The following is a 24,349-nucleotide window of genomic DNA, read 5'->3' as shown; positions in this document are numbered from 1 at the left end:
CAGTGTAGCTGTGGGACGGGTGAGCTCTGGGCTTGTTCGATGCCAGCAAAGACGTCGAGACCCTGACTTGGGCGGGCTGGGATAAATCCTGCCGCTGCAGCATTCATCTAGGGATGAGATGTGATGCCAAGGCCCTGACGCCTGGCAGTTTTGGGGAAAATCATGTTATTTTCTGTAAGAAAAGAGGTGGCATTGCCTGGCTTCAGTGGTGTGAGGCAAGTTCATCCTCCTGAGCTGCTCAAGCATATTTAGTTGCTGTGTGTGAGTGGTCGGGTCTGGTTTGTGCCCTGGTAGAGAGAAGCTGGTCCCTTTCCCACTCTGTGTTCGCTTCCCTATGATGTTGTGCAGCTTAACCAGGGTCCTGGAGAAGTTCTCTCACTGTTGGCGGAGCTGCAGTTGTCATGTGAGCTTCAAAGCCCTTCTGTGGTGGGGCTGATCCATCCGTGGTGATTAGGACTAATTGCCCTCCGACACACACATCTACCCCCAGAGCACGTTCTGCCGTGGTAGCCTGCTAAAGCCGAGCTGCTTGAGCCTGTTTCTGGGAACACTGAATGAGTAGGGCCAGAAATCACAGTATGTATCTTTAATTCATCATTTCTTCCAAGTACTCCCCTACTTAGGGAGGGGAGATGCTGCCCATGCCCTGGGCAGTAACAGCATCAGAGGCAGCTCTTCCCACTAGAACTAGAAACAAAGGTTTGGTTCAGGTCCTGTAAAGTGGGGCTGGGAAACATTCCCGAGGGAAAAAGGAAATACCTCAGGGTGGAATCCATGGAATAGTCTCATGGATCCAGTTAAATTTGTCTTGTACTTGTGGCAAGCTTTGCATGGGGAGGTTTTGCGTCATGTCCCGAGCTCGGGTGCTGATGTGCTGTCTGTTGACTTTGATCAAGTCACACAAATGGCTGTTCCTTAATTGCCTTCTCCCTTTAAAAAGGGCAGAATACCTTAGAGAGAATCCTGAGGTCTCGCTCGCTAATAAAGCTCCTCGAGAGCGCGGATGGAGCCACTCTGAGAGCGAGCTGGTATTAATGATTTCCGTTATTACAGAAGATGAAGCTGCGGCTCAGCTTCTTAACCTTGACTCCCGTGCTCGCTTTTGTTTCCGCTGCTGTTCAACCCGTGCAGGCAGGCTCACACCCCACGCAGCCTCACACCCCCCCAGACCCACGTGGTGAGCCCTGGGTGTGCAGAGGGAGCCTGCGTAGCTCCCGGGAGTCTGTTTTCCTCACAAAGATGGATTCTGACACACGTGGTACGGCTTGGGAATGGCTAAAACGGGTTTAGTGGTGGTTCTGTTGATGTTTTCTCAATTCTGGGTTAGGTGGTGAAGAGATGAGGTGTGAGGGTTGCCACAGTGTAAGGCCATGCAGACATTCCTGCTGGTGCTGCAGGTTCAGGCTTTGGCAAGGAACGTTAGGGGATATTTGACCTGTCCCTTCAAACACCCGTTCCCTGCACTGCTGAGGAAGGCAAATTCCATCCACAGAAACTCCTTTCCCGCTCCTTCACTTGGCAGTGGCTGGTGCTCCCTGTGAGGTGTGGAGCTGTATTTCCTCTCCATCGCTTGGGCTTGGCTCCTGGGGAAAAAGCCCTTTTATTCATGCCTATGCCAGGCGCTGACAAGAGCTACTTGTACAGAAGGAGCGCCCGAGATGAAGTGGGAATAGAGCCCTCAGCCCACCACAGACCTGCTCTGTGATAAAGTTCCCCAAATCTTTACTTTCCTTTTGTCCCTGGCTCTGCTCTGGTTGGCAGACGAGTTAAAATATGGTGATAAAAGCTGCTTATCCCCCTTGTGCCACGCGACCGGGGCCCTCCTTTGGCACCCTCCCTCTCGCCCCCCTTTTGCTACTGGACTTGTCCCCGAGAGATTCGCGTTTCGCTGCTCATTACCCAGTGGGGTTTGATGGTCACGGAGGACCCAGTGCAGGAGCTCCTGTTTGTTATTTAACCTACTTTCCAGAGGCACAAGAACATCAAGTGACTCGCACAAGGTCGCCCATGAGTCAGTGACTCCTCTGGCGTGATGGCCAGATCCTGCCGTCCTGCAGTCCCATGCTCTCACCACTAGATCCCTGTGCCCACACTCGGCAACACCACCACTATTCAATTAAGCTCCTGCAGTGCCTTAAATGTCGTTTATTCCTGGCTTTGACAGCAGCCCTGGTATTCTTGCGGAGCCTTGCCTTAGGAAATGACAGCAGATGAGGTCAGGGCAGCGTTAGCGGTGCCCTTGGATGTGTCACTGCCTGGTACGGGCAGGCTGCACGGTGCCGGGGCTGCTCAGCCCGGGCACGGCTCTTCCTGGACCTGCTGCTCCGGTGGCATCCGACGGGAGCAGAGCCTGACAGGGAGCCCCAGATTTCTGTATGGGCAGGTCTGTGTCTGAGTGAAGGGGTTTGCAGGCATGAGAAGTGATGAACCCGTGAGGAGAGAGGGAAGGAAGTGACTTACAAATAATGTATTTGTTGTGTGTTATATATTAATATAGTAACAGTAGTACTGGTTTATGGTGGTGTGGGGTTTTTAACGTGATCTCGTAGGGCACTTACCCCCGTTCCTGAAAACTGGATAAATTATTGTTACCAATTCTATATCTAATTCCCAGCTATTTTCCCCTCGATAATTTGAATCTGAAAAACACCTTCTAGAAGGGAGCTCCATGTGCCGGCATTCCCAGTGCTCCCTGGCTGCTCCTGGAGACTCCCACTGGTGAGCCCCATTTCTGCCTCTGCCACCCTCGTGACCCTGAGCCCGGGCACCAACAATCGTGTTTCTGTGGGGCTCGTGACCCCACTTGGAGCAGTGGTGACCCCTCAAAAGGGTCAGGACCCCTCCGGGCCCCGGGACCAGCTCCTGCCCCGCAGCAACTGCCCAATGCGGTTCCTCCCTCGCATCCCGTGTGGATGCGGCTGCTCAGCACCAAGGTTCCCCGATGTGAAATTTAGGTTAATCCATTTCCAAAGTGGATTAACCTAACCTCCACAAAGGCACTTAGTATAAAATAAGAGTGTCCACATGGTGAGGCAGCACAGGATAGTGGCTGTGCTTCAGGCTTGCACCGCGGCCGGTCCATGTCCCAGCCTTGCTCCCGGGGGGATGCACTCTCCTAAATGGCTTTTGGCTGGTCTAGCTCGAAGCCAAAGGGAGCTCAAAGAGGAAACAAAGCCCAGCAATGGGAAGGGGTTAAAAGCCCGCTCCACCAAGGTCCACAAGTCTCCTGTTCACCTTAAATGGTCAGGATTTTATTTTAGCTCCAGGGAGGAGCAGCAGCCATTGAGCTGGAAGTGAGCACAGAGCAGGCCCCGCGCTGGGGCTTCCTGCGGGAGATCCTGGGGCTCTGCTCTCGCCCGTCAGCCTCTGGCTCCATAGAGCAGCCTGGAGGAGATGGAAACACGGAAACACAATAGTGAGCGATCCCCATGTTCAGCTCTGGCTTCGGATGTTCCCAAGCAGCCCCTCCTCCCTTGCACGCTTTTCCTGGCAGGGAAGTGGTTAATGGGAGCAGATAACATCATAATTGGACACCCGCACTAACAAGCCATAAACACCAATGTGGCAGTTCCCATCCTCGGCTCTGGCACCGGCTCTGCCACAGGCTCCACTGCTCGGTCCCTTACACTTGCTTTATTCCCTAAAAATCTTCTTCATAAGCATTGAACAACAAGACATGAGATGGGCTGGGGAGGGGGACACCGAGGTACCAGCACCTATTGAGATGCTGGTGCCCATCAAGATGCTGGTACCCATCGAGATGCTGATGCCTCTGGTGGGATCCCCAGTCGGTTGGAGGTCACTGACCCGTTGCCCTCGGGGCCCTGCCCGGGAGCCGGTACCGTCCTGGGGGACACGGGACCCCACGGCTGCCCGCCCGGAGCTGGGGCATCCCCATCCCTCCCAGGATCCGGGGACACGATGCCCGAGGCACGACCACGTTTCCCACCGGCCGAGCTCTCCCGTTCAGGCGGGGCAGGGTCCTCCTCCGCTCCCACCGTGCACGGGAGAACCGGCTGAGACAAAAGGATTCAGCGGCGGCGGGGCCCGGGCACCGCGGTACCCACCGAGCGCAGGGCCGGGGGCTCCCGGGGGGCTGACACCCGCCGTCCGGTACCGCGCTGCTGGGGCCGGGCGGGCTGCGGGTCCGCGGGTGGGCTGCACCCCCCGGCCGTGCGGAGCGGAGGATGCCCGTGCGTGCGGCCGTGCCGTGCCGTACCGGTCCGTGCCGCGCCGTTCCGAGCCGCGCCGTGCCTCCGGCCGTGCATTCTCGCGGCTCTCCAGCAGGCGCCCGGCCCTGGACATTGTCTCTTCCTCCCGGAGGAAGGGCCCTCCCCGGCTCTCCACAATGTGCTCTTCCAGGCGCGGCTCCCCGCGCCCCCCGCCCGGTGCGCCCGCCCCCCGCGGCCCCGCTCCCCTTCCCCCGCCCCCTCCGCCCGCGGCCGGGCCCCGCTCGCCCCCCTCCGCCTCTCCCCCCCCCCCCCGGGAGCCGGGGAGTGACGCGCTCCGCAGCGCCGGCCCCTCTCCCCGGGCAGCAGCTGGTTGTCAGCCTCTCGGAGCGCCGCCAGCCCGGGCCCCCTCCCTCCGTCCCTCCGCCCCGCGCTCCCGCCGCGCCGCCGGGCTGGCGCAGGCCGGCAGGCCCCGGGCCCCGCTCCAGGTACGCGCCCGCCCGCGGGGCTCCGGCACCGGGGCCCCCGGGGCGGAGGATGGGGGCCGGGGGGGTGATGCGGGGCAAGGGCGGGGGGGGCGGCCCCGGGGCCCGGCCCCAACTCCGGGGGGAGCGGCCGCGCCGCGTCCCCGGGAAGTTGCGGGTCGCCGGCGGCGGCGGGGGAAGGGGAGGGGAAGGGGAGGGGGGGGCGCGTCCTTCCCGGCGCCGCTCCCCCTTCCCGGAAGAGCACAAAAGCGCAGAAGAAGAAAGTGGGAGGAGGCGGCGGGAGCGCCCCGGCCCCATCAATTCCCGGGCACCGGCCCCGCGCCGCCATCGCCGCCCGCCCGGCCCCGGCCTCGGGCGGGGATTGTGCTGGAAATAGCCGCCTCCCGGGAGGTAAAGCCCTACTTACGTGTCAATCCCCGCCGGTCGCCTTGAGCCCCGTGCGCCAGCCCCGCTCCGCGCTCACGGCGGGCAGGGCTCCATCGCGGTTGTAATTTATTTACCTGCGGGCGGAGGGCGGCGGGGGGCGGGACGGGCACCGGCACCGGGGACCGCACCTCGGTGGCTGCCGCCTGCTGCTGCGGGGAGACACGCGTGGGAAACCTCGTCCCCCGCGGGAACCGCCGGCGGCGGGGGCACCCCCGGGCGCTCAGCCCGCCAGTGCTGCCCCGCTCGGACCCCTTCTCCAAATGCGGGGCATCCCCGGTACTGTCCCGATACCCCGCTTCCCGTGCCCCTGCAAGAGCGAAGTGCCCTTTCTACCGGGGGCGGTCCATGGGTGTCAGGACACCCCCCGCCTCGAGTGGGAGAGCAAACACCGGCCGCGGCCGGGGTGAGTAGCAGGTGGCCAGGGAGGCGGGTACAGGGCTCTGGGGAAAGGGGGGGAACACGCGGGCTGGGGCTTCCCGGTCTCCCGGTCCGGCAGCCCCGTGTTCAGCACCTCCCCATGAACAGCAGGAGCGTGGGCAGCGGAGGGGGGCACCCCCTGCCCTGCACCTTCGTTTGGGCAGTAGGACACGCCGGGGAAGGGAAACGGGGGTGGTGTCCCCCCTTCCTCTTCCATTCACCGCTTGCCGTTTATATGGACTCTTTTGCCCGTTTTGGGAACTACCAAATACTCGTTTTTGCCGCGTCCCGTAGAAAGTGAGCAGGAATTGCCGTTAAATAAAGGACATAAGTGACTGACAAGAGCGCCGGGGATGTTCCGCTCAGGTGTGCTCTGCACGCAGGAGCAGCAGCGCCGGCACCGCTCGCCTCAGCACAAAACCCGTGTGCTTTAAAGGCTCTCGGGCTTCTTTTGAAGCAATGACCACCCGGTATTTGTGGCTGCCAAGCATCAATATCTTTGACCTGGAGTGGTTTATCTTCCTTAGTAAGCCTTTCTCTGTGCTGAACTGGTTAAGTTAGGGTCAAATCTGGTTCAATACCTTCTTGGCATGCTCAGAGGGTGGGTTTTAAACAGTGGCTGAGGCGGAGATGAGGCTGCCTTCCTGCGAGCTTGGCCCCAGCACCGCGGGGTGCTCGTCAGGTCTGGGGGTGCCTGTGCCGGGCAGGGCCCGGTGGGCACGGGCACGGTGCCGGGGCAGCGCCGGGGCTGGCACGCTCGTGTTGCCTTTTGTTGACTCTAAAAACACGGCAGCTTCTGGTGGAAGCTGAGCGTGCTGCGTGCTGGGGAGGTTGCACGGCACACAGCCGCCGTTCCCCGCTCCGTGGAAGGAAATCCCATCGGGATAGCAGGCTGTGGCGTGAAAGGACACGTTTTAAAAATTAAGGACTCAAAGAGAGAAAATAACCGTCCTGAGATGCGGAGCCTGGAATACTAAGTGTGAGGCACAGCATGTAAATGACTGGAGAGAGACTTGCAAGGCAGTCCCCAAGAAACTGAGGCTGCTGTAAATAAGCAGGTTCCGATAGCCCTCAACATCCATCTGCGAGATGTTGGTTCTGGGAGTCGCTCCCCCTGCCCTGGTTCCAGCCACGCTACAGGAGCTTGTTCTCCAGGAAGGAGAGCCACTGGAGAAGAAACACTGTCTGGCAATGACAGCGCCGGAGTCAGGAGGTCCTGCTGGTGGTCCTGGATCCGCCAGCGGCTCACTCTGTTCTTGGAGCAGCCGGGGTGGCTGTGGGGAGCCGGGAGTTTGCAGCTCTGTAACAGGAAGAATCCACCTGTCGTGGCTCGGAGGGAAGTTGAGGCTCGGCAGACGCCTGCCCGCGGTGCTCGAAGGCTGGGCAGGGGAAGCGGGACAGACCCTCAGAGCGCGAGTCCTGCACATGCCGCGGCCGGGGAGCAGACACTTGGCCTCCGCGGGTGCCTGCAGAGCAGCTGCGGATGTTGGACTGTAGTAGATAAGGAGAGGAGCAGGGATGTTTGTTTTCCAAACCCCTGCGACCGGAGCCGGGAGCCCTGCCTCCGATGTTTGGGTGTGGCCTGTGAATGCACCAGCAGGATCGACTTCCCTCGCAGAAGAGGAGCCGCCACGCACGCTGCTGACCCTTGATCGCTCAGTCCGTGGACGCTGGAAACAAAAGCGATGGGACTATCCAGCGGGGTGAGGAGATCTCTCCGGAGAGCTGGGAAGGCAGGAAGGAGCAGGGCGGCAGCGGCAGGGCTGGGGTTTGGGGTTCAGCTCTGGGCTGGCCCGTTGAGGCGGCCGCTGTCGCTTCCATCCCTGCCATGAGTGGTCTGGAAGTGGGGAAGAGGCGGCGGGTCCCGAGCCTGGTGCTGGTAATGGATTGCGTTCTGTTTTCTAATGAAAGTTTCATTTGAAGTTGTTTACAGGAAAGAGAATTAGCAGAGAGAATTCTCCTGAGAACCAGAGAGGAAAAGAATGAGCTGCCTGACTTGCAAGCCAAAAGAGGGTGGAAGGGTAGATTAGATTTACCGTATTGCTCCGAGTCAGAGCTGTTGCTGCTGTTGAGAAACGCTTCCTTGTTTGGCTGGGTGGTGGAGGCGCTTCAAGGCTCAGCCTTTAGCCAGGGTGTTGGCATCCAGGGAAACTCAGAGCTGCCCACCCAGCCAGAGATGTTGATCCCACTCTGCTGTCCCGTGTTTTGATGCTGGGACATGAGCGGGCTGCCTGTCCTTCTTCTCCAGCTCCCTGAAATGGGGCAGCCCCTGGGCGATGGCTGGAGCTTGGTCCTTGGGATTGTCCCTTGCGTGAGGGAGACAGCATCAGCAGTCACTGCTGGCACTGATGGGCAGCATGAGGAGGTCACAGTGCTGAGCCTTTGGTCTCCCAGGGGTGTCCTGAGGAGGGAGCTTGCTGGTGGCCTTGTGTCCCAGCGAGGGATGCAGCTGAGGATGCCAGAGCCGTGCTCGAGGTCAGGGCCTTTCTCTTGCTTTAGGGAAGAAGCACAGAGGTGTGAGGAGCTCCCGGGGCACCATGGCATGGGCAGAGCTGTGGGTGCTGCCCCAAGCCTGCAGGCAGCAGATCCTCTCTGGCAGTTCCTGCTGCCGGCTCTGGCTGTTCCCTGCTGCTGGAAGGGCTCACCCACTGCCTGCACGGTTGCTCAGCATTCCCTCGGGATGGGCTGTGCTGCGGGAGCTGGGTGCTGCCGGGATGTTTGTCCTGTTGGTGTTTTGGCTGAGCGTATTCGTGCTGCAAAGTGGAAAACTCTGGCTTGGAAGCAGGGGGTGACAGTGGGGGCATGGGAATGGGACTGCCTGGCAGGGTCCTGCAGTAACCACCTCCTCTCTCTGCTGGTGGCTGGATCCCGGGCCGGTGAACGTGCGACAGCCGTGTTTGACTTGAGTCATTTATCGCTTATCAGTTTCTGGTTTGATAGTCAGAGTATTTCTAATAGTAGGTGAATGTTATTGTACTCAAGGAAGGATACACATTTATGAAGTGCTTTGCACAGTGTGTGCATGTGAGGTGCCCTTCCTGTCATTGCTTTTCACCATACCTGAGCACATGGAGACCATGGTCCCTCCCAGGCTGTGTTCTGGGTGCTGAGGCTGTAACTGAGCGCCACACACACTGTGGCCCGAGCCAGGCGCTTCCCGAAAACATCACAGGTCGCTCCAGAGCTTCCTCCTCCTCCTCACCGGGCAGGTGAGAGGCTGTGGGCAGCAAGGACTTGGCATTTGCATTTGTCTCTTAAGCTCTGACAGTAATCTTGAGTAAGCCTTGTGAAGAAGGCCAGATATTAGGGTGGCTGCCTCCCTGCAAATGCTTACCATAAAGAGACTATTTATAGTTTGCAACAGGGAGACCTTTGCAGCTCTGCTCCTCTACGTACAAGATGGAGTTTCTGGAGAGGCAGGATTGCTTCGTGGCTGCTGTGGCTGTGCTGATGCGGGGACACCGTGTCTCCCACCACCCCTCCTGCCCTGCTCGCCTTGGGCGCAGGGGCTGGGGCTGGGTGTCCCTGTTCCGTTGGTGGGCACGCACGGGGCTGCCGAGCCCCGTCTGTCCGTCCGTCCGTCCATCCGCTGGTGCGTGCGGGGTTTCACAAGCTGTAAATTCCAGGAAACTCCCCGGGAGGCACATGGAGGGAGCGGGCTGGGGGCGGGCGCGAGCCCGGAGCCAGCAGATGTGTCTGCAGGGACGAGGAGCCGGGAGGCGAAGCACAAACCTGGCTTTTAAAGACATTTGTTTGTTCACCATAAAAGCTGGCAGCCGGCGGCGGGCGGACGGGGCAGTGTTTATGAGGCACAGGCGAAGGCTGGAGGGGCACTTGCCAGTTGCTCCTCACACGGAAAGGGAGCGGGGATTGGATTTTATCTCAGGACCAGGGGGAGGGAAAAGGAATTAGAAGAGCAGAGCGTTTACAAGCCTTTGAAATGCTTCAATCAAAGGGAAGCGCAGTTGAAAGCCGTTCTGGAAACGTTTTTGGTGCTCCCCTGCACCCCAGGGCTGGGGATGCGGTCGCTGCTGTGGGAGGGGAGCGGGGAGAGGAAGGCAGATGAAGGGATCAGCAGCAGGACCGTGTTCATTCGGGAACACGTATCTGCTTCCTCCCGAGCTGCGTGTTCGGAGAGTTCAGGCCAGGGAGGTCCCGCGGCCCCTCCTCTCATTCAGGATCTCAGTGCTGCCTTTATGATGATGGTTTTGAAATCCTGTGGCTGACCTTTCCGGCGCTGGAAGCGATCCAAGGGCTGTGTCTCGAAGTACTGTAAAGGTTAGCGAGGAGGGAGAGAGGGAGAGAGAAAATGTCCTTTCAGCTGCAGGAGTGGGAGAGAGGAATGTCATCTATGCCGCTGGGGAGCGGGCGCTGGTCCGAGCTGGGTGTCCTTGCCTCGCCAGGGACCGCACTCCCCCGGCCCCTTCCCAAGGTGTGTGTTGTCATTTTGATGCGGATACAGAGGCGATATCCCTTTGGAGAGGGCTGGAGGAGCAGTCCCTTGGTGCTGGGGCTGTCTCTCCTCTGCAGCACTGGGCAGTGCAGGCCTATGGGGATGGGTGCTGCTCTCCAGATCTGCCCCATCGGCCGCTCCCTGCCGGTGCCGATCCTCTGGGAATTCCCATTGCAGCCACTGATTTGATGTCAGAAAAGTCTGAGGTGTTTTACGGAGCCGTTTCAATGGAGTTGCACCCGTGCTCAGCTCCCACACGCCGCTGCCTCGCCAGCACCACGCTGGGTGGATGGAGATTAAAGGGTAAACTCCGGGGCTCAGCCATCCGCTCCTACAGGATGCGAGCTCTTTCTAATTGTCCTCAATTAGAGACAGTGCCATTGCTCAGGCACGTCTTCAGGCAGGAAGCAGAGCCCGTCCCAGCCACCTCAGGGAAGGGCTGCGTGGCCTTGGGGAGCGCCGAGGGGCCAGCAAGTGTTCCTGGGGGGCAGGAGCTGCCCAACGAATTGGTGTTAGGAAAGGAGCTGGGTGAGGAGATGTTAAAGGCGGAGAAAGGAGGATGAAAACAGCTCGGTGAGTTAACCCTTTCCTGCTTGCCTCCAGGATGAGACATCGGTGAGCAGCGAGGACTTTGATATGAACGACTCCACATGGATCTCAGCTGACCAGCACCTGAACTCCAGCCTGAGCCCCAGCCAGGACGAGAGCATGCGCAGCCCGCAGAACCTGCCCGGCCACGAGGACGGTGAGTGCCGCCGCGGGCGGGAAGCGCGCTGCGCCTCTGCCGCAGGATGCTTTGTGGCCTATTAAACATTAACCAGCGCTTTCTGATCAGGTGTCCCACCTGTAGGATGGATTTCATATCCCTGCAGGCTTCGAAGCAGCGCCAACTCCCAGTCCTTCCATTTAGCCTCTGGGTTCCTGCTCAGCCAGGGCCCTCTCCAGCTCAGAGCTGATGGTCCTCGTGCAGGGACCCGGCTCCCAGCTCCTCCAAAAAAGTCACCAAATCCTCTCCTAAGACACCAGGTTGTAGTTCCGTGGGTGTGATGAGGAGAGCCCTGTTAGTCCTGGACCGTGGGCTGCATGCTGCCCGGCCACAGGAAGGATGCTAAGGCTGTGCAGTACAGGTCCAGCTTTCCATGCTTGGAAAGCTGCTCCTTAGGCAGTGTCTTGGATCCCCCAGGCAAGAAATGTGTGATCTGCAATAGCTGACAGTGACGGGAGCATGGGGTGGATGTGGGTGTCCCTCATTCAGGGCAGGCGGTTGGAAGGGGAGAAGGCGGCACACATGGGCTGGGTGGGAGGAGGTGTGTGGTGACGAGAGGTGGTGTGTTGCTCCTGGGAAACATGCTAGTTTAAAGTAAAAGAGCGAGTAAATGAGTGGTAGAAGTACGAGTTGGGGTCAGGGTTCATCTCAGTGATGCTTGGAAGGATTTGGTGCTTGGACTGTTACTGGCTTCTGCTCAAGAGGTTGAATCCCTCATTGTCCCCAGCCTGGTGCTGCTGGGAGAGCGGGAAGGGAGCGGAGGAGTTGAGGGACAACCCGGGCTGGGTCAGTGCTGCTTTAAGAAAGGGGACTGGAAAACCACCCCGGGGGACATAAAGGGCTTTTGTGCTGGCAGGTCTCCCTGGGGTGGCTTTTAGCTGCTTGTGTGGCCAGCGGCAGGACAGCAGGGACACTGCTCTCCTCAGTCCAGCACGTTGTGGCACTTCACTCTGTTGCAGAGCTGCAGTTGTGAGAAGCTGCTGGTTTTAGCACCAGCCCCGGAGCCAGGCAGCCTCGGTGGGGATGTGAAACCTGCCTGCGCTGCACCCAGGGGCACTTCTGCTTGTGAGGGCCCCGCCGTGGGGCTGTGCCCGGGGCAGGAGGAAGGGTGTTCTGGTGGTAGCACAGCCGCTCACATCAGCAGCGTTCAGCTCTTCAGGACCAGGCTGCAGCCTTTGCCCTGAGCGAGCGCTGCCTCGTCTCCTCCCGTGGCCTGGCCGGGTCTCTCTGTACCCCTGAACTTCACCGTTCTCCCATTGTGGCTTATCCCTCACCACCGAATTCCCAAGTCTCATTTACAATCTAGAGTGACACAGTTTTCATCCCTCTGCTGAGCACTGTTATTCAACAGGACAGTCATTTAATAAGGGACTTGTGTATTTAGGCAAATGAAGATGTTCTCTCAGTCCCCTCTCTCTCTGCCCTCTTAGGAAATGCTTCCAATTTTTCCTGCCCTGTGCTTTTCCTTCAGAAGCAGGTGTCCTCTTTGGGGCCCTTCTTGGCTCCTTTAATTTCTTCTGTAAGGTTCAGTGGTGAGCAATAAAGCACAAACAGTCCCTTGCTTTTTGTGAGGAGTGCCAGTGTCCCAGGCTGTCCCCAGGGTCAGCAGCAGCATAACCAGGTGGGCTTTGGCAGGCCAGAAGTGATGGAGTTGAAGAATAAGTGAGCCAAGCCCCGGGTTATGGACAAGATCCATCAAGAAGAACCCAGGGATTGGGATTTCCATCAGGCTGTCATACTTCAGGAGGGACTGAAGAGAAGGTCTGTCACTGTGTGTCCATGTCCCATACTGGAGCTCTAGCATACAGGCAAGTGCTGCTGGGATGCGAGGCCTTGTGTCAGTCCTGCTGCCAAACCAATGCTCCCACCAGGACTGAAGCACACACGAGGCTGAGAAGGTGACAATGGAGCAACCCAGGAGGGCAGCGGGAGGTTGGAGGAGAGGAGCACGTCTCAGAGCAGCACGTTACAGGAGGAAAGGCACGTTACTGGCACGGGGAAGGGAATGTGCATGAATCAAAGTGTCGAGCACTCTTCGGTTTCCTTTTCTCTCAACCCATAAAAGCTCTTTTTTTTGGAAGCAAATGTGTTTTACTGGGTTCACGCTGGCTTAAAGGCCACGCACGTGCAAGACTTTCCCAAGGAAATCATCTAAACCAGCCCGTGGGAACTGTGTGCTCCGTGGAGCCCAACCGGCCGAGGTGCCCTGCGCAGGGTGGTCAACGTACTCCCTGCCAGAAGGGGATGTGTATCCACATCTCCTCCTCTCAGCTGTGCCCTGCAGCAGCCCCACAGAGCCCCAGCCTCCTTCCACCAGCGGTGGCAGCGAGCTCTGAGCCTCCCCTGGAGCCAGGCTCAGCGCCAGGCACCCCAGCCCTGGGGAGGGGTCACACACCACCTCCTTCAGATCAGGACTCGGTACCCTCCAACCCCTGGAAATCCTTTTGAGTTACTAAATTGCTCCTGCCTGCTGCCTGCTGACGGGTGGGATGCTTGGAGTGTGTCTGCAGTGTAAGACACAGTATGAAGTTTTAATGAAGAGCTGCCCTGTAGGAGAGCAGTATCGTCTGACAGGCTTGTTAAAAAAGGTCTTGTTTAAAGTACCGAAGCACCAACTCCAGGTCTTCCAGAGGAGGAGCCGGTGCTCTCCTGTGCCATGTGAGCAGAGTGGTGTGAAATCCAGAAAGGCAGGAGAGCAGGGAACCATCACCCCAGGCTTTGATACACAGGTACCTGCTAAATCTGCAGAGCTAAAAAGCAGCTAGAATGGAAGCCAACACCTTGTTCTGTCCCCGTGTTCAGAAGCTTTGGCCCAGTATAGCCGCGCTGCAACCAGCTGATGTCCTTGGAGCAGCCGGGAGAGCAGATTAGACCTAATGGCTTTGGTGGGTGAGGGACAGAGATGGCACCATTGGAGAGCACCGGCGGTGGAGCCGGCATTCCCGCTGGGATGGCGGGTGCATGGCAGGACGCAGGACACACCGGCCAGCTCTGAGCGCACACTCGCTCCTTCCATTTTCCTTTGTTACTCATCCTGTGGCCCAGCACGGAAAACGTGAAGCTCCTGCAACATCCCTTCCCCGTCGGATGTCGCTCGCGGCGCCCAGGCCCGCAGGAAGCCGGCGGCTACCCAAAGCGACAGCAAGATCAACACGAGCCCTTTGCTGCTCAAGTGGAGCTATTGTGCAGGACATCCTGGAGGGACACATCTGCAGGAGCCAGCACGCAGCTGGAGCTCAGGGACCCCGAGCGCTGCTCCATCTCACTGTCCCCTCTGCCTGGCACTGTCCCTGGAGGTGTCCCGTGCCTGCTCCCAGCTGAGCGCTGGTCCTGCTGATAGGGTACGTCTTTCCTCATCCCTGGCCATGCATCCAGCTCCATTGCCCAGGGGCAGTGCTCAGCCCATGGACAGGGGTTGCGGCTCCTAAGCCCATCCTTCTAAAGAGCTGGGGAAGCTCCCAGGTGTAAGATCTGCTTTCCCTGCATGGGGGGCACGGGATTGCTGCATGGTACCACATTGGGACAGGTCCCCTTCCAGCTGAGTCCCTGCGTGCAGCCTTCACTTGGCTGGCGGCGTCCTGCTGAGCCCTTCTGCCTGGAGCAGCAGTGGCTAATCCAGACCTTGGAGAAAGGACTTTCTTAACCTACTTAACCGTGAAGGCACACGCTCCTCGGGGGCATCCCTCGGGGCGGCTGCTCGGGAAGGCTCCGAGTGTTGGGGACGTCCCTCAGGAGCGCTCCAAGGAAGGACGTCAAGGACGCGCAGGCAGGCGTTATTTCAGGATGCTGCCCTGGGAGCAGGTAGGGCACGTCACATCCTGCCTTGGGGACGCAGGGACAGCACCGAGCCGTCCCCAGCACAGCGGTCTCTCTCTGGCATGGCACATGTCCTGCAGCTCTGGGTGTCACCACCGTCGCTTGGTGAGATGCCCGTGCTGTGCTGCACAGCACCTGCTTCACCCAGGCTGCAGAATCCTCACTGTTTCTCAGTGCTTCAGGGCTTCTTACACCACCGTTGCATTTCTCTCTCCCAGACACCTCAGCTCAGAGCCTAAACAAGACACAGACCAGCATCCAGGCCTTATAACAGCTACATGTGACCTTATCTTATTTTTCTTAGTTATATATTTCTTCTCTCCCAGAGTGTCCCCCCACTGTGCTGTCCCCACAGTCCCAGTCAGCGAGCACGTCCTTGCCTTGCCTGAGCAGTCTGGGCTGGTGGCTCCGTTCCCTGTCGTCTCTTCAGAGGCACATCTGCTCCTCCCGAGCAAAGGCCTTGGCCAGTGATAAACACCCTCCTTTCGGCGCTGTTTGAAGAGCTGTCCCTGCCTGCTGCAGGCTGAGAGGTGCAGCACGGGCGCTGCAGGGATGTGGTGGCTTCCAACTGAACTGGGCTTCAGCTTCCTCTTGTCTGATGTTTTGGGGGGCTTTTCATTGGTCTGGAGCAGAGAGGATCACCAGGCTGCTGGGCAGCCAGTGCTGGCTGTGCCCCCACTTTCCTCCCCAAGTCAAGCACTCCCAGCCAAAGGGAAGAGTGGGGTGAGCCCCACAGCATGTCCCTTCCCTGGGAGGGGTGCAGAGCCCCGTGGCTTGGGGACAGACCCCCTATGCCCTGCCCAGAGGACGGGGGGAGCAGCAGGGTCTCTCTGGTGGCAGGTCTGTGCTGGAGGCACCAGCTCGGTGTGAATCGTGCCCAAAGCCACCAAACCCGTTTGTTTGGCGTGGGGAGAGGCAGTGCCCGGGCAGCACGGGGCTGTGGCGGGTCCCCTCCCTGTGGCAGGATCCGGGTGGCTGCCAGCGGCGGTGGCACAAGGAGGGGCTCGGTCTGCACCTCGTCCTTCCTCCCTGTGGGTGAGGGCCAGATCCTGGCTCGAGCAGCGGGGTGGTCAGAGGATCAGTGGCAGGAGGGATGGGGGTCGGCAGGAGAGGGGACAACCAAGTGACAGTGTGTTTGTGGCAGGGCTGTTTCTGCAGTGGTGAGCTTTGGTGCAGGGAAGATGTCCGTTGTGGGGCCGTTGTGGTGAGGTCCCAGGGCCAGCGGGAGCTGCTGCCTCGGGCTGCGCAGCGGCGCTGGGGGGAGACGGCACCGGGGGGCACCGTTGATGCCGAGGGGGGGGGGCGGCCGCACAGCGCTGCCTTGTCCGGCCGAGCACGCACATTGTGTCCTGCAGGGCCAGATGTCTGCCTGCTCCCGGGCTCTGGGCGAAGGCAGGGACCCGGGGAGGCAGCGCGGAGGGTGGACGCTGTGTCTGGGACATAACGAGGTTTGCACTAACGAAGGAAGACAGGAAATAGAGCGCCTTAACTGGACACTGGCCAGCCCCACGGCTCCGCGGCCCCCGGCAGCATTGCTGCTGCTTTCTTATTGCACCTTGGAGGCAACGGGCTGGAGGAAACGGGCTCCATGCTCCGGCCGTGTGAGCAGTGCCCGGCCACAGGGGCCGCCATGGCCGGGGCCTCTCCTGCTCACTGCCTGGCTGTGGGTGCAGAGCCCCAGGGTGCTGCTCACTCACAATGAATGCAGCGCTGCTGCCCAGCCGTGCCCCCCGCGGGGCCCCCGTTCCCACTCGGTCTCTCTAATTTGTATTAAGTATCCCTTCCTCGCAGGCTTTCCTCCTCCCCTGCTTCCCCTTTCTCGTCTCTTTTGTGAGTGAATAATTTATGGCACTTTTCATCTTCCTGGCTGTTGTTGCAGGCGGGCAGTGGTGGGATGCTCCAGCCCGTGCCAGTGCTGTGGTGGGGTGGAAACAGGGCAGGATCCTCCTGGTTGCGATGGGGACTCTCAGGTGGGAGCAGCAGCCTCTGCCATCACCCCGCTGGCCATGGGCAGGTCAAGCAGAGCTCATGTCTCATGGTGGTCCATGGGACCTGGTGGGACCTGGTGGTGGCTGCAGCACCCAAGGACACGCTGGCAATGGCCAAGAGGCGCCGTGGTGGTGCCAGGCAGGGGGTCCTGCGGTTGCAGGGTGCGGGCAGGACCGGGCACCCCCGGCCCACCGCGTGGTGCGGGGCTGCGGCGAGGTTCCCGTGGGCCGCGGGCTCTTACATAAGCTCATTGTTTTGTGAGTCAAAAGAGGTTTTGTGTCCGCTCTGGAGATGTGACAGGAGGAGGAACAATTTGCCCCATTCATCTTGAACCCTGCCTTTGGAGAGCCGTGCGGTGGCCTTCGCCCGTTCAACCCAACCACTTCCCCGCCGTGAAAACCTCCCGGGGAGCAGGTGTTGGAAATCGCCCCTTCCCCTCCCGATCTCCTCAGATCCAGCAGCACAGAAATCGAGGATAATCCCGCAGCCTCTTCAAAATGAAAACGCTGAGCCCTGATTAATTCATTTAATAAGTGACTGATCCCCTCCTCCCCGGCGCCGCGGCCCAAGAAGCCATTTTGCTTCTCGCTCTCGGGGCCGGGGATGCCGAGGGGATGCTGAGGGGATGCTGAGGGGATGCTGAGGCCGATGCAGATGTGCTGTCCCCATGGCCTCCTCCCGGCCTCGCTGCTCACCCACCCATGGCCTGGCCTCCACATGGGCCTTGGAGGGCAGCACTCGGGGCCTTGGGACCAGGCAGCCTCCATTGGGCTCTGCAGCCCCACGGGCATCCCCCACGCAGTGCTCGGGTCTCCTCCGCCTCCAGCCCATGGAGGGGATTAGAAAGAAGGACAAAATACTCCGGTTTCCAACGCAAAGATCAAACCGGTTGGGAAGTGACATTGTTTTTACAGTTCCATCTGCTTCAATTAGGGCATGGGGGTGGAGCAGGGGGGCTCCCAATTATCCTCATTAGAGGGGCTCCTCGTGCAGCCAAGCTCCAGCCGCGAGCAGGGAGCTCACCGGGCTCGTGCTGGTTGCTAATGAACACAGTGATGGCTGCACAGCCTGGCCTTGCTCCCCGCTGCTCCGGAGCCCTGCTCCGTAGCCCTGCTCCGTACGTGGGGTTTGGGACTCCACAGAAACCCGCAGGCTCAGGAGCTGGGTGGGTTTTACTGGAATGGGATTCTCTGGGAGCGTGGCCAATGCTGCCATTGGCAGGAGCCTAAACCTGGCGCTGCTTGGGGCTGGTGGGGGGCTGGATACCCCAGTGAAGCTGCCTGGGGAGCAGCACCAGCGCTGGCATCGTCCCATCCACACCAGCCAGAGCACACCAGTGCTTGCAGATTGCTGAGGCCATTCCCCTTCAGACCCAAAGACCTTGGCAGTCTGAATTTGTGGTCATTTCTCTGCTCGCACAATGCTGAGATTAATCCACCACTTTATGTCCTGTAAAAATGTAGAAATAAGACAATTATCTGTAGCGAGTGGGTTTACAGACCTCGTTATTTATTCATCCTTGGTTTAAACTGAATTGTTCTTTTAGTAGATGCTGGTCCCTTACTTTAGATTCCTATTTCATTTTCTTATTCCACCTGGACAGGTTCCTACAAGCATCTTCTTTGTTATCAATATCTTTTGGCTGTAGCAAACCCAATATTGGTAAGTGCAGCAGGGTCAGGTAGAAACCTGGTTTGTGCGTGTTTTGTGCAACACAAAAGAAAACCTGAGACCTTGAGAGGTCGGGGGGTCCAGACCTCACCCCCAGGACCCTGCTGGTGCAGGACTGGCACTGCGATGGGGATGGGAGCTGCAGGGACCGGGGCAGAGCTGGGGGCTGCAGGTGGATGGGCAAGGGCAGAGCAGGATGCCCAGGGCTTACGGCACAGCGGGGATGCTCAGAGCAGGTTGAGGATGCTCAGAGCAATACAGGGATCCCCAGGGCAGGAGGGGATGCTCAGGACACCCGCAGTCTTCTCTGAGGTGACGCCTCTCTCGGTGCCTTTGCCTGGCAGGGGTTTGGTGGCATGGAGGAGGCCGTGCTGGGGGCTGCCTGTGCCCCATGGAGCGGGCAGGAGGTCGCTGCCGTTGGCCTGCAGGACGGGTGCTGATTGGTGCTGTGCTGTTGCTGTGCTGTGCCCGGGCTGTGCAGGGCCTGGCGTGTGGCTCGTGCCTCTGTGCATGGGAGTAATGCTCCTTAATCCTTCCGAGAGGCATCGCTGGATGCGGCTGGAGCCTCCCTCTGGGAGCCCCGTCTCCCCTGGCGCAGAGCGGAGCAGGGGGAGGGACAGGACCCGCCATCCTGCGCAGGGAGCGCTCGGTGCCCCCGGCCACCTGCATGGGGACATGGCTGAGCCAGCACCGCTCCTGCGCCCGTGCTGAGGGCACCGGGTGCCCGTGGTGGGGCTGGCTGTGCGCCCCAGCAAGGTGTGTGTGGGGCAGAGAGCCCCAGGAGCACACACTGGTGCAGAGCTGAGCCATCACACCGTGCTGGAGAGCAAAACCCACGGTGCGCTGGCACAGGAGAGGTGTGGGGCAGGAGGCGGTGGTGCCGCCGGCATCCCGCCCCTACAGCTATGGCTGAGCCAGCAGCAGCAGCCCTGTGCCATGGTCTGGCTGCAGTGCTATGGCAGGAGACCAGAGCTGCTCCCAGGGGGTTGCTTGGAGGGTGCCTCTTGTAGTGCTGGCTGCTGAGCCCCCACAGGCCCCACACTCCTGCATGTAGGGAGCAAGAGCTTCTGCCTGGAGCCAGGCCCATGCTGGGGAGGGTGATGGCTGCCGCTGGCCCGGAGCACCCAGCACATAAACACCACCCCAGGGATAAGGTCAGCTCTGGTCATTGCCTGGGTGAATAAGTGGATCAGCGCAAGGGAAAGGAGGGGGACGGAGCTCTGCAGGGTGGGGAGCTCAAGTGGGGACCTCCTAATTTAGAGACTCATGGGGCCAGGAGCAGCCTGGGCGTGAGGCCGGGCGGCGAGTGCTGGCACCGGGGACGGGGTGGCTAGGGACACGCGGTGCAGCCCCGCCGTCCAGTTGGGTGCCCGAGTGTCCTCAAGCGTGTTTATTCGAAGGGATACAAAGTCCTGGGCAGCCGCAGGGTCACAGCAGCGCGCCCGGGGCCGCCCATTAAAGTTTGTGGTGTGGGGAGCAGGAGGAGGAGGGTGGCAGCAGCCGGGCACCGTCCTGCCGCCCCGCGCCCATGCACCTTTGGACCCGGTGCCCGTGCGCCGGGGCTGCCCCACGGCCCGACCCCATTGTGCTGCGGCGCGGGCCGGGCGCGGAGCCGCCATCTGCTCCTCGCTGCCGGCTGCTTCTTTGTTCGGCGCACGCTGGCGCAGGAAGCGGCTCCCCACGTGCTTCGCCCTTTCCCTCTCGCGGAGGCACCTAATGAAATAAAGGATTTACTGCAGCGAGGGGGAGGGAAGGGGAAAGAAACGGGCTGAGCCTTTGAAAATGTCGTGCCTGGCCCCAGGGCTGGGCTCCCCAGCCGGGTGCAGGCAGGGCTGGGTGCAGGCAGGGCTGGGTGCAGGCAGGGCATGTGCAGGGCCGGGCTCTCTGCTGCGGTTGGGCTGCTCTTTGGAGCAGCGCAAGGCAGGAGGCCAGCATGGTGGGAGCTGTGCACGGGTGGAGGGATGGTGCCAGGACCTGGGGGTGCGAATGCGAGCAGGAGCTGGGCTGTGCTTTGCCATCACCAGGCCTCTGGGCCATGGGTCTGCCTGTTTTGGGTGGTGGGGGAAAGGGGTGGCTCTGGGGAGACAGGGGAGCAGGAGTGTCCATGTAGGGTGCAGGAGGTCGCTTGGGCTTTGGGTGGGACAGGAAGGACATTGTGCAGCCCCTGCCCCTCCTGCAGCAGCACGCGGAGGAGCCTTGCTGGGCAGCATGCCCAGTGTGAACAGAGCTCCTGACACTGCTTCCAGGCAGCACCAGTTCAGGGCTTTCCCACCCAAACGAGCCCGTCCTCATGTGCTGTCCCCTCGCCCCAGCACTTTGCAGTGCAGCTTGTCCCCAAGCCACTGGTGCTGGAGTTCATTGCCTCCCAGAGCCCCAGACTGGGCCAGGAGGATGTGTGGGGAGGCGAGGGACCTGGCGGGGAGAGGCAATGCCCCTTTCTCCTCCCTGCAATGCAAACAGAAACCGAAAAGGACCAAATTCCAAAGTTCTTATTCAAGCCCAGGTGCCGCAGCCCCGGGTGGAGGCACGGGGACTGTCACCTGCCGGGAGGGACGGGTGGCCCTGGTGTGGGGCACAGCAGTGTCCAGTGTGCTCTGAGGGACAAGGGAGCAGAGCTGTGTGACGATGGTGTCCGTGCTTCCAGCTGCTGCATCCCAGTGCCCGAAGCGCGGCACTGCCGGCCCGGTTCCTGGCAGCACATGTGGTGGCTCTAAGTGAGTCCAGGGCAGCCCTGGTCGGACAGGGGCTTCCAGAGCAGTGGTGCATCCATGCTGCATGTGCTGGTGGGTGCAGGGGAGGTTGGCACCGTGGTGGCAAAGCTGTGGTCTCAGGGAGGTGGTCTCAGGGCACCATGGGGTGACCACACGTCGTTCCTTGCAGATGACTCCTCGTCAGAGAGCTGCAGCGGGAATGGCTCCTCCACCCTGAACCCCTCGACCTCGAGCAGCACGCAGGGCGACAGCGCCTTCCCCGAAATGAACGGGAATGGCACCGCGGCGCCCATGGACTTCACCGCCGCGGCCGACGACCAACCCATCAACCTGTGCGACAAGCTCGCGCCGGCACACGGCACCCCTTCCTACCAGCCGGACGGCTGCAGCGCCGACGGGCTGCGCAGCAGGGTCAAGTACGGCGTGAAGACCACGGCAGAGGTACGCCCGGGCCGCTGGTGGGGCTGGGTGGCACGGGATGGGGTGGGATGGGATGGGATGGGATGGGATGGGGTGGCTGTGTGTCCCTGGCCAGGGCTGGGCACGGGGCATGGCACACTGGGAGCAACCAGGCAGGGATATGGCTGCTGCCCCAGCACCAGGATAGCACAGAGGGGGGCAGCTGGGCTGGGAGCCTTTCCCTTGCAGGGGCACAAGGACGCACAAGCTGTGCCTGGCCAATCTCCAGCCTTGGGCTGCTGCTGTTCAGCAGAATTCAGCCCAAGCACCGAGCAAGCGGTCGGCAGAGAGGAAGAAGGGTGGTTTGGGAGAGCCGGGGGCATCCCTCACATCGCACCTGCCCCAGAGCTGGGGCTCTGCGGTGGGCTCATCTCACCCCAGCCTGTGTGGGGAGGAGCCCATTCCTGCAGGGTCCAAGCAGTGTTTCCCACAGGGTCAGACAGAGCCACATTGCCTGCGCTTCGGGCCATCACAGGCTACCTGATGTCCCCTCCTGCCCCAAGCAGGCAGGAGCTGGCACGTGGGGGAGCTCAGCCATGGGTTCATCTTCCCAGGTTGCAGGGACATCAGAAAAGGGGGCAGAAGCAGTGAGCCAAGGAGGACGGGCTTTTTCCTTGTGACCTTGGGCAGAGGCGAGCAGGCAAGGGATGCTCATGGTAACTCCCGTGTCCTCTCAGTCCCCTCCGTACAGCTCTGGCAGCTATGACTCCATCAAGACAGAGGTCAGCGGCTGCCCTGAGGACCTGACTGTTGGCAGGGCCCCCACAGCTGACGAAGATGATGATGACCACGATGACCATGAAGACAACGATAAGATCAATGACTCGGAGGGGATGGACCCGGAGAGGCTAAAGGCCTTCAATGTAAGGAGGGCTCCATGGGGAGGGTCAGACCACCTGCCTCCATCTTGGTGTTCCACCATCTCCGTTCTCCTTTGCAGATGTTTGTGCGCCTTTTCGTGGACGAGAACTTGGACCGGATGGTTCCCATCTCCAAGCAGCCCAAGGAGAAGATCCAGGCCATCATCGAGTCCTGCAGCCGGCAGTTCCCCGAGTTCCAGGAGCGGGCACGCAAGCGCATCCGCACCTACCTCAAGTCCTGCCGCCGCATGAAGAAGAACGGGATGGAGATGGTGAGCGGCCACCCCTCTGCCCCACCGTGCACCACCGCTCCTGGTGCAGCAGGTCCTTGAGTGTCTTCTCTGCTTGTGCCTCTGCAGACCAGGCCCACGCCGCCACACCTGACCTCAGCCATGGCAGAGAACATCCTGGCCGCTGCCTGCGAGAGTGAGACGCGGAAAGCAGCCAAGAGGATGCGGCTGGAGATCTACCAGACCTCCCAGGTACGGTGCTTGAGGCTCGAGGTGGGTGAGGGACGGAGCCAACAGCGTCCTACAGCGGGGTGGGGAAAAGGAGAGATGTTTCTGAGTGATTGCAAAACGTTTTTAAGTGTCTTTCTGAAAGTGAGAGGGCTGCACCGTGGGCCCTGTGGTGCATCCTGAGGCTCAGGCCAGCAGGGATGGGGACACTGGACCAGGCGTCCCTGTGCCGCAGAGGAGAGCCGGGCTCCGCACTGGACTCAGTCTGTGTTTCCTCTGTGCAGGACGAGCCGATTGCTCTCGACAAACAGCACTCCAGAGACTCCACAGCCATCACCCACTCCTCCTACTCACTGCCAGCTTCATCTTACTCCCAAGACCCAGTCTACATCAATGGAAGCCTCAACTACAGCTACCGTGGCTACGGGTCCCTGGGGGGCAGCCTGCAGCCACCCGCCTCCCTCCAGACGGGCAACCACAGTAACGGTAAGTGGCCGCACACCGCACCAGGAGCCCACCCGGCCATCGCCTCCATCCCAGGCTCCAGATCCCTGCACCCGGTGGTGCGCGGCTGAGCTGGGCGCTGGAGGGGAGCCAGGGGCTGCTCCCACGGCTCGTGCCAAGCCCAGGCACGGCAGCACCTCTCCTGCCCTGCGCAGGGCTGCTTCTGCAGCTCTCCTGCAGCCATCAGAGGCTGACCCGCATTGCCCGGCTGCTCAGCCTGCCTCATCAGCAACTGTTAATTGCTGAGCTGAACTCGGAGGGACGGTGGAGGTGGCGCTGGGAGGGAAGGAGTGTCACTTAAAAAAAAGGAGAATCTGCAGCAGCTATTAATGATTAACAGGAGCGGGCGCCTATCGCTGCCCTCATCTCGTGGCTGGTATGAGCCCGTCCTTCCCCAGCCTGCTTTGGTGGCTCTGCGAGACCAGGACAGGGCTGGTGCAGCTCGGGCTCCTGCTGCAGCTCAGGAGGGTGGTGAGGGGCTGGCTGGGAAAACAGGACCGATGCTGTAGGGCAGGAAGGCAGGAGCAGGGCGCAGGCAAAGCTCAGGGGTCGGCTGGGTTAGGGGCAAGTGAACAGAGCCCACACCAATCTTTGGCCAGTCCTTTGGCAATCTCCGGGCTGCCTTTGCTTGCCCTGGTGCACGCTGTGCTGCTGCCCTGCCCCTGCCCACCCCAACAGGAGTGAGGATTTGGAAGGATGTGATTTCCGGAGCCCTGAGAGATGCCTCTCTGGGATTAACTCTTATCATCCCTTCCTAATGCTTCTTAACCCTGAATAAAGAGCCCGCCCCAGCCTCCAGCTGCTGAGACCTAATCCTGGGAGCCGTGGCCATGGGTCCTGCCCCGGACAGCACCAGAACCCCTGGCCCTGTGAGACACCGACCGCCCCAGAGCAGCCCCAGGGAGCAGCCAGGCCCTGCTCAGCACAGCAGCACGTGGCTTCTTTCTAATGCATTTTTGAACCCCTGCTTCCCAATTATTACTTCCCCTTTGCCCAAGCTCCTGCCCAGCCCTCCAGAGGGAAGAGTGTGCTGCCACAGCAGGGAGCACTGCGAGGAGCTGCCCTTCTCCCTCTGTGAGCAGGAAGCCTGCAGGGTTTGCTGCCCAGAAGTGTCTTCTCCCTCCATCCCCCACCTAAGGCGATTCTTGCTCAAACCACGTCCCCA

At 60.5% G+C, this 24,349-nt stretch overlaps 1 protein-coding gene and 1 long non-coding RNA gene across 6 annotated transcripts in view; one reads left to right on the top strand and one right to left on the bottom strand.

The window, feature by feature from the left end:
* NOL4L (nucleolar protein 4 like) overlaps positions 1-24,349 on the top strand; it is a 59,710-nt gene that overhangs the window by 30,273 nt on the left and 5,088 nt on the right. For 2 of the 5 annotated variants that reach the window (XM_030503055.1, XM_030503056.1), the window contains exons 5-10: positions 10,554-10,695; positions 21,073-21,344; positions 22,040-22,225; positions 22,303-22,494; positions 22,582-22,704; positions 22,965-23,166. In XM_030503055.1, the coding sequence (XP_030358915.1) occupies positions 10,554-10,695; positions 21,073-21,344; positions 22,040-22,225; positions 22,303-22,494; positions 22,582-22,704; positions 22,965-23,166 (1,117 nt within the window). Of the gene's footprint in view, positions 1-4,524; positions 4,658-4,940; positions 5,045-7,224; positions 7,377-10,553; positions 10,696-21,072; positions 21,345-22,039; positions 22,226-22,302; positions 22,495-22,581; positions 22,705-22,964; positions 23,167-24,349 lie in introns of those variants that run through there. The other 3 variants (XM_030503058.1, XM_030503059.1, XM_030503057.1) reach the window with 3 other exon arrangements.
* LOC115615231 lies at positions 5,703-6,972 on the bottom strand. Its single transcript, XR_003993990.1, has 3 exons — positions 6,901-6,972; positions 6,079-6,797; positions 5,703-6,001 (listed from the first exon to the last, which is right to left on the bottom strand). It is a non-coding gene; the product is annotated as an uncharacterized LOC115615231 (long non-coding RNA).

This window comes from Strigops habroptila, chromosome 13, assembly GCF_004027225.2.
Source record: "Strigops habroptila isolate Jane chromosome 13, bStrHab1.2.pri, whole genome shotgun sequence".
Classification (NCBI taxonomy): Eukaryota; Metazoa; Chordata; class Aves; order Psittaciformes; family Psittacidae; genus Strigops; species Strigops habroptila.
This window is presented reverse-complemented; position numbering and strand designations above follow the sequence as displayed.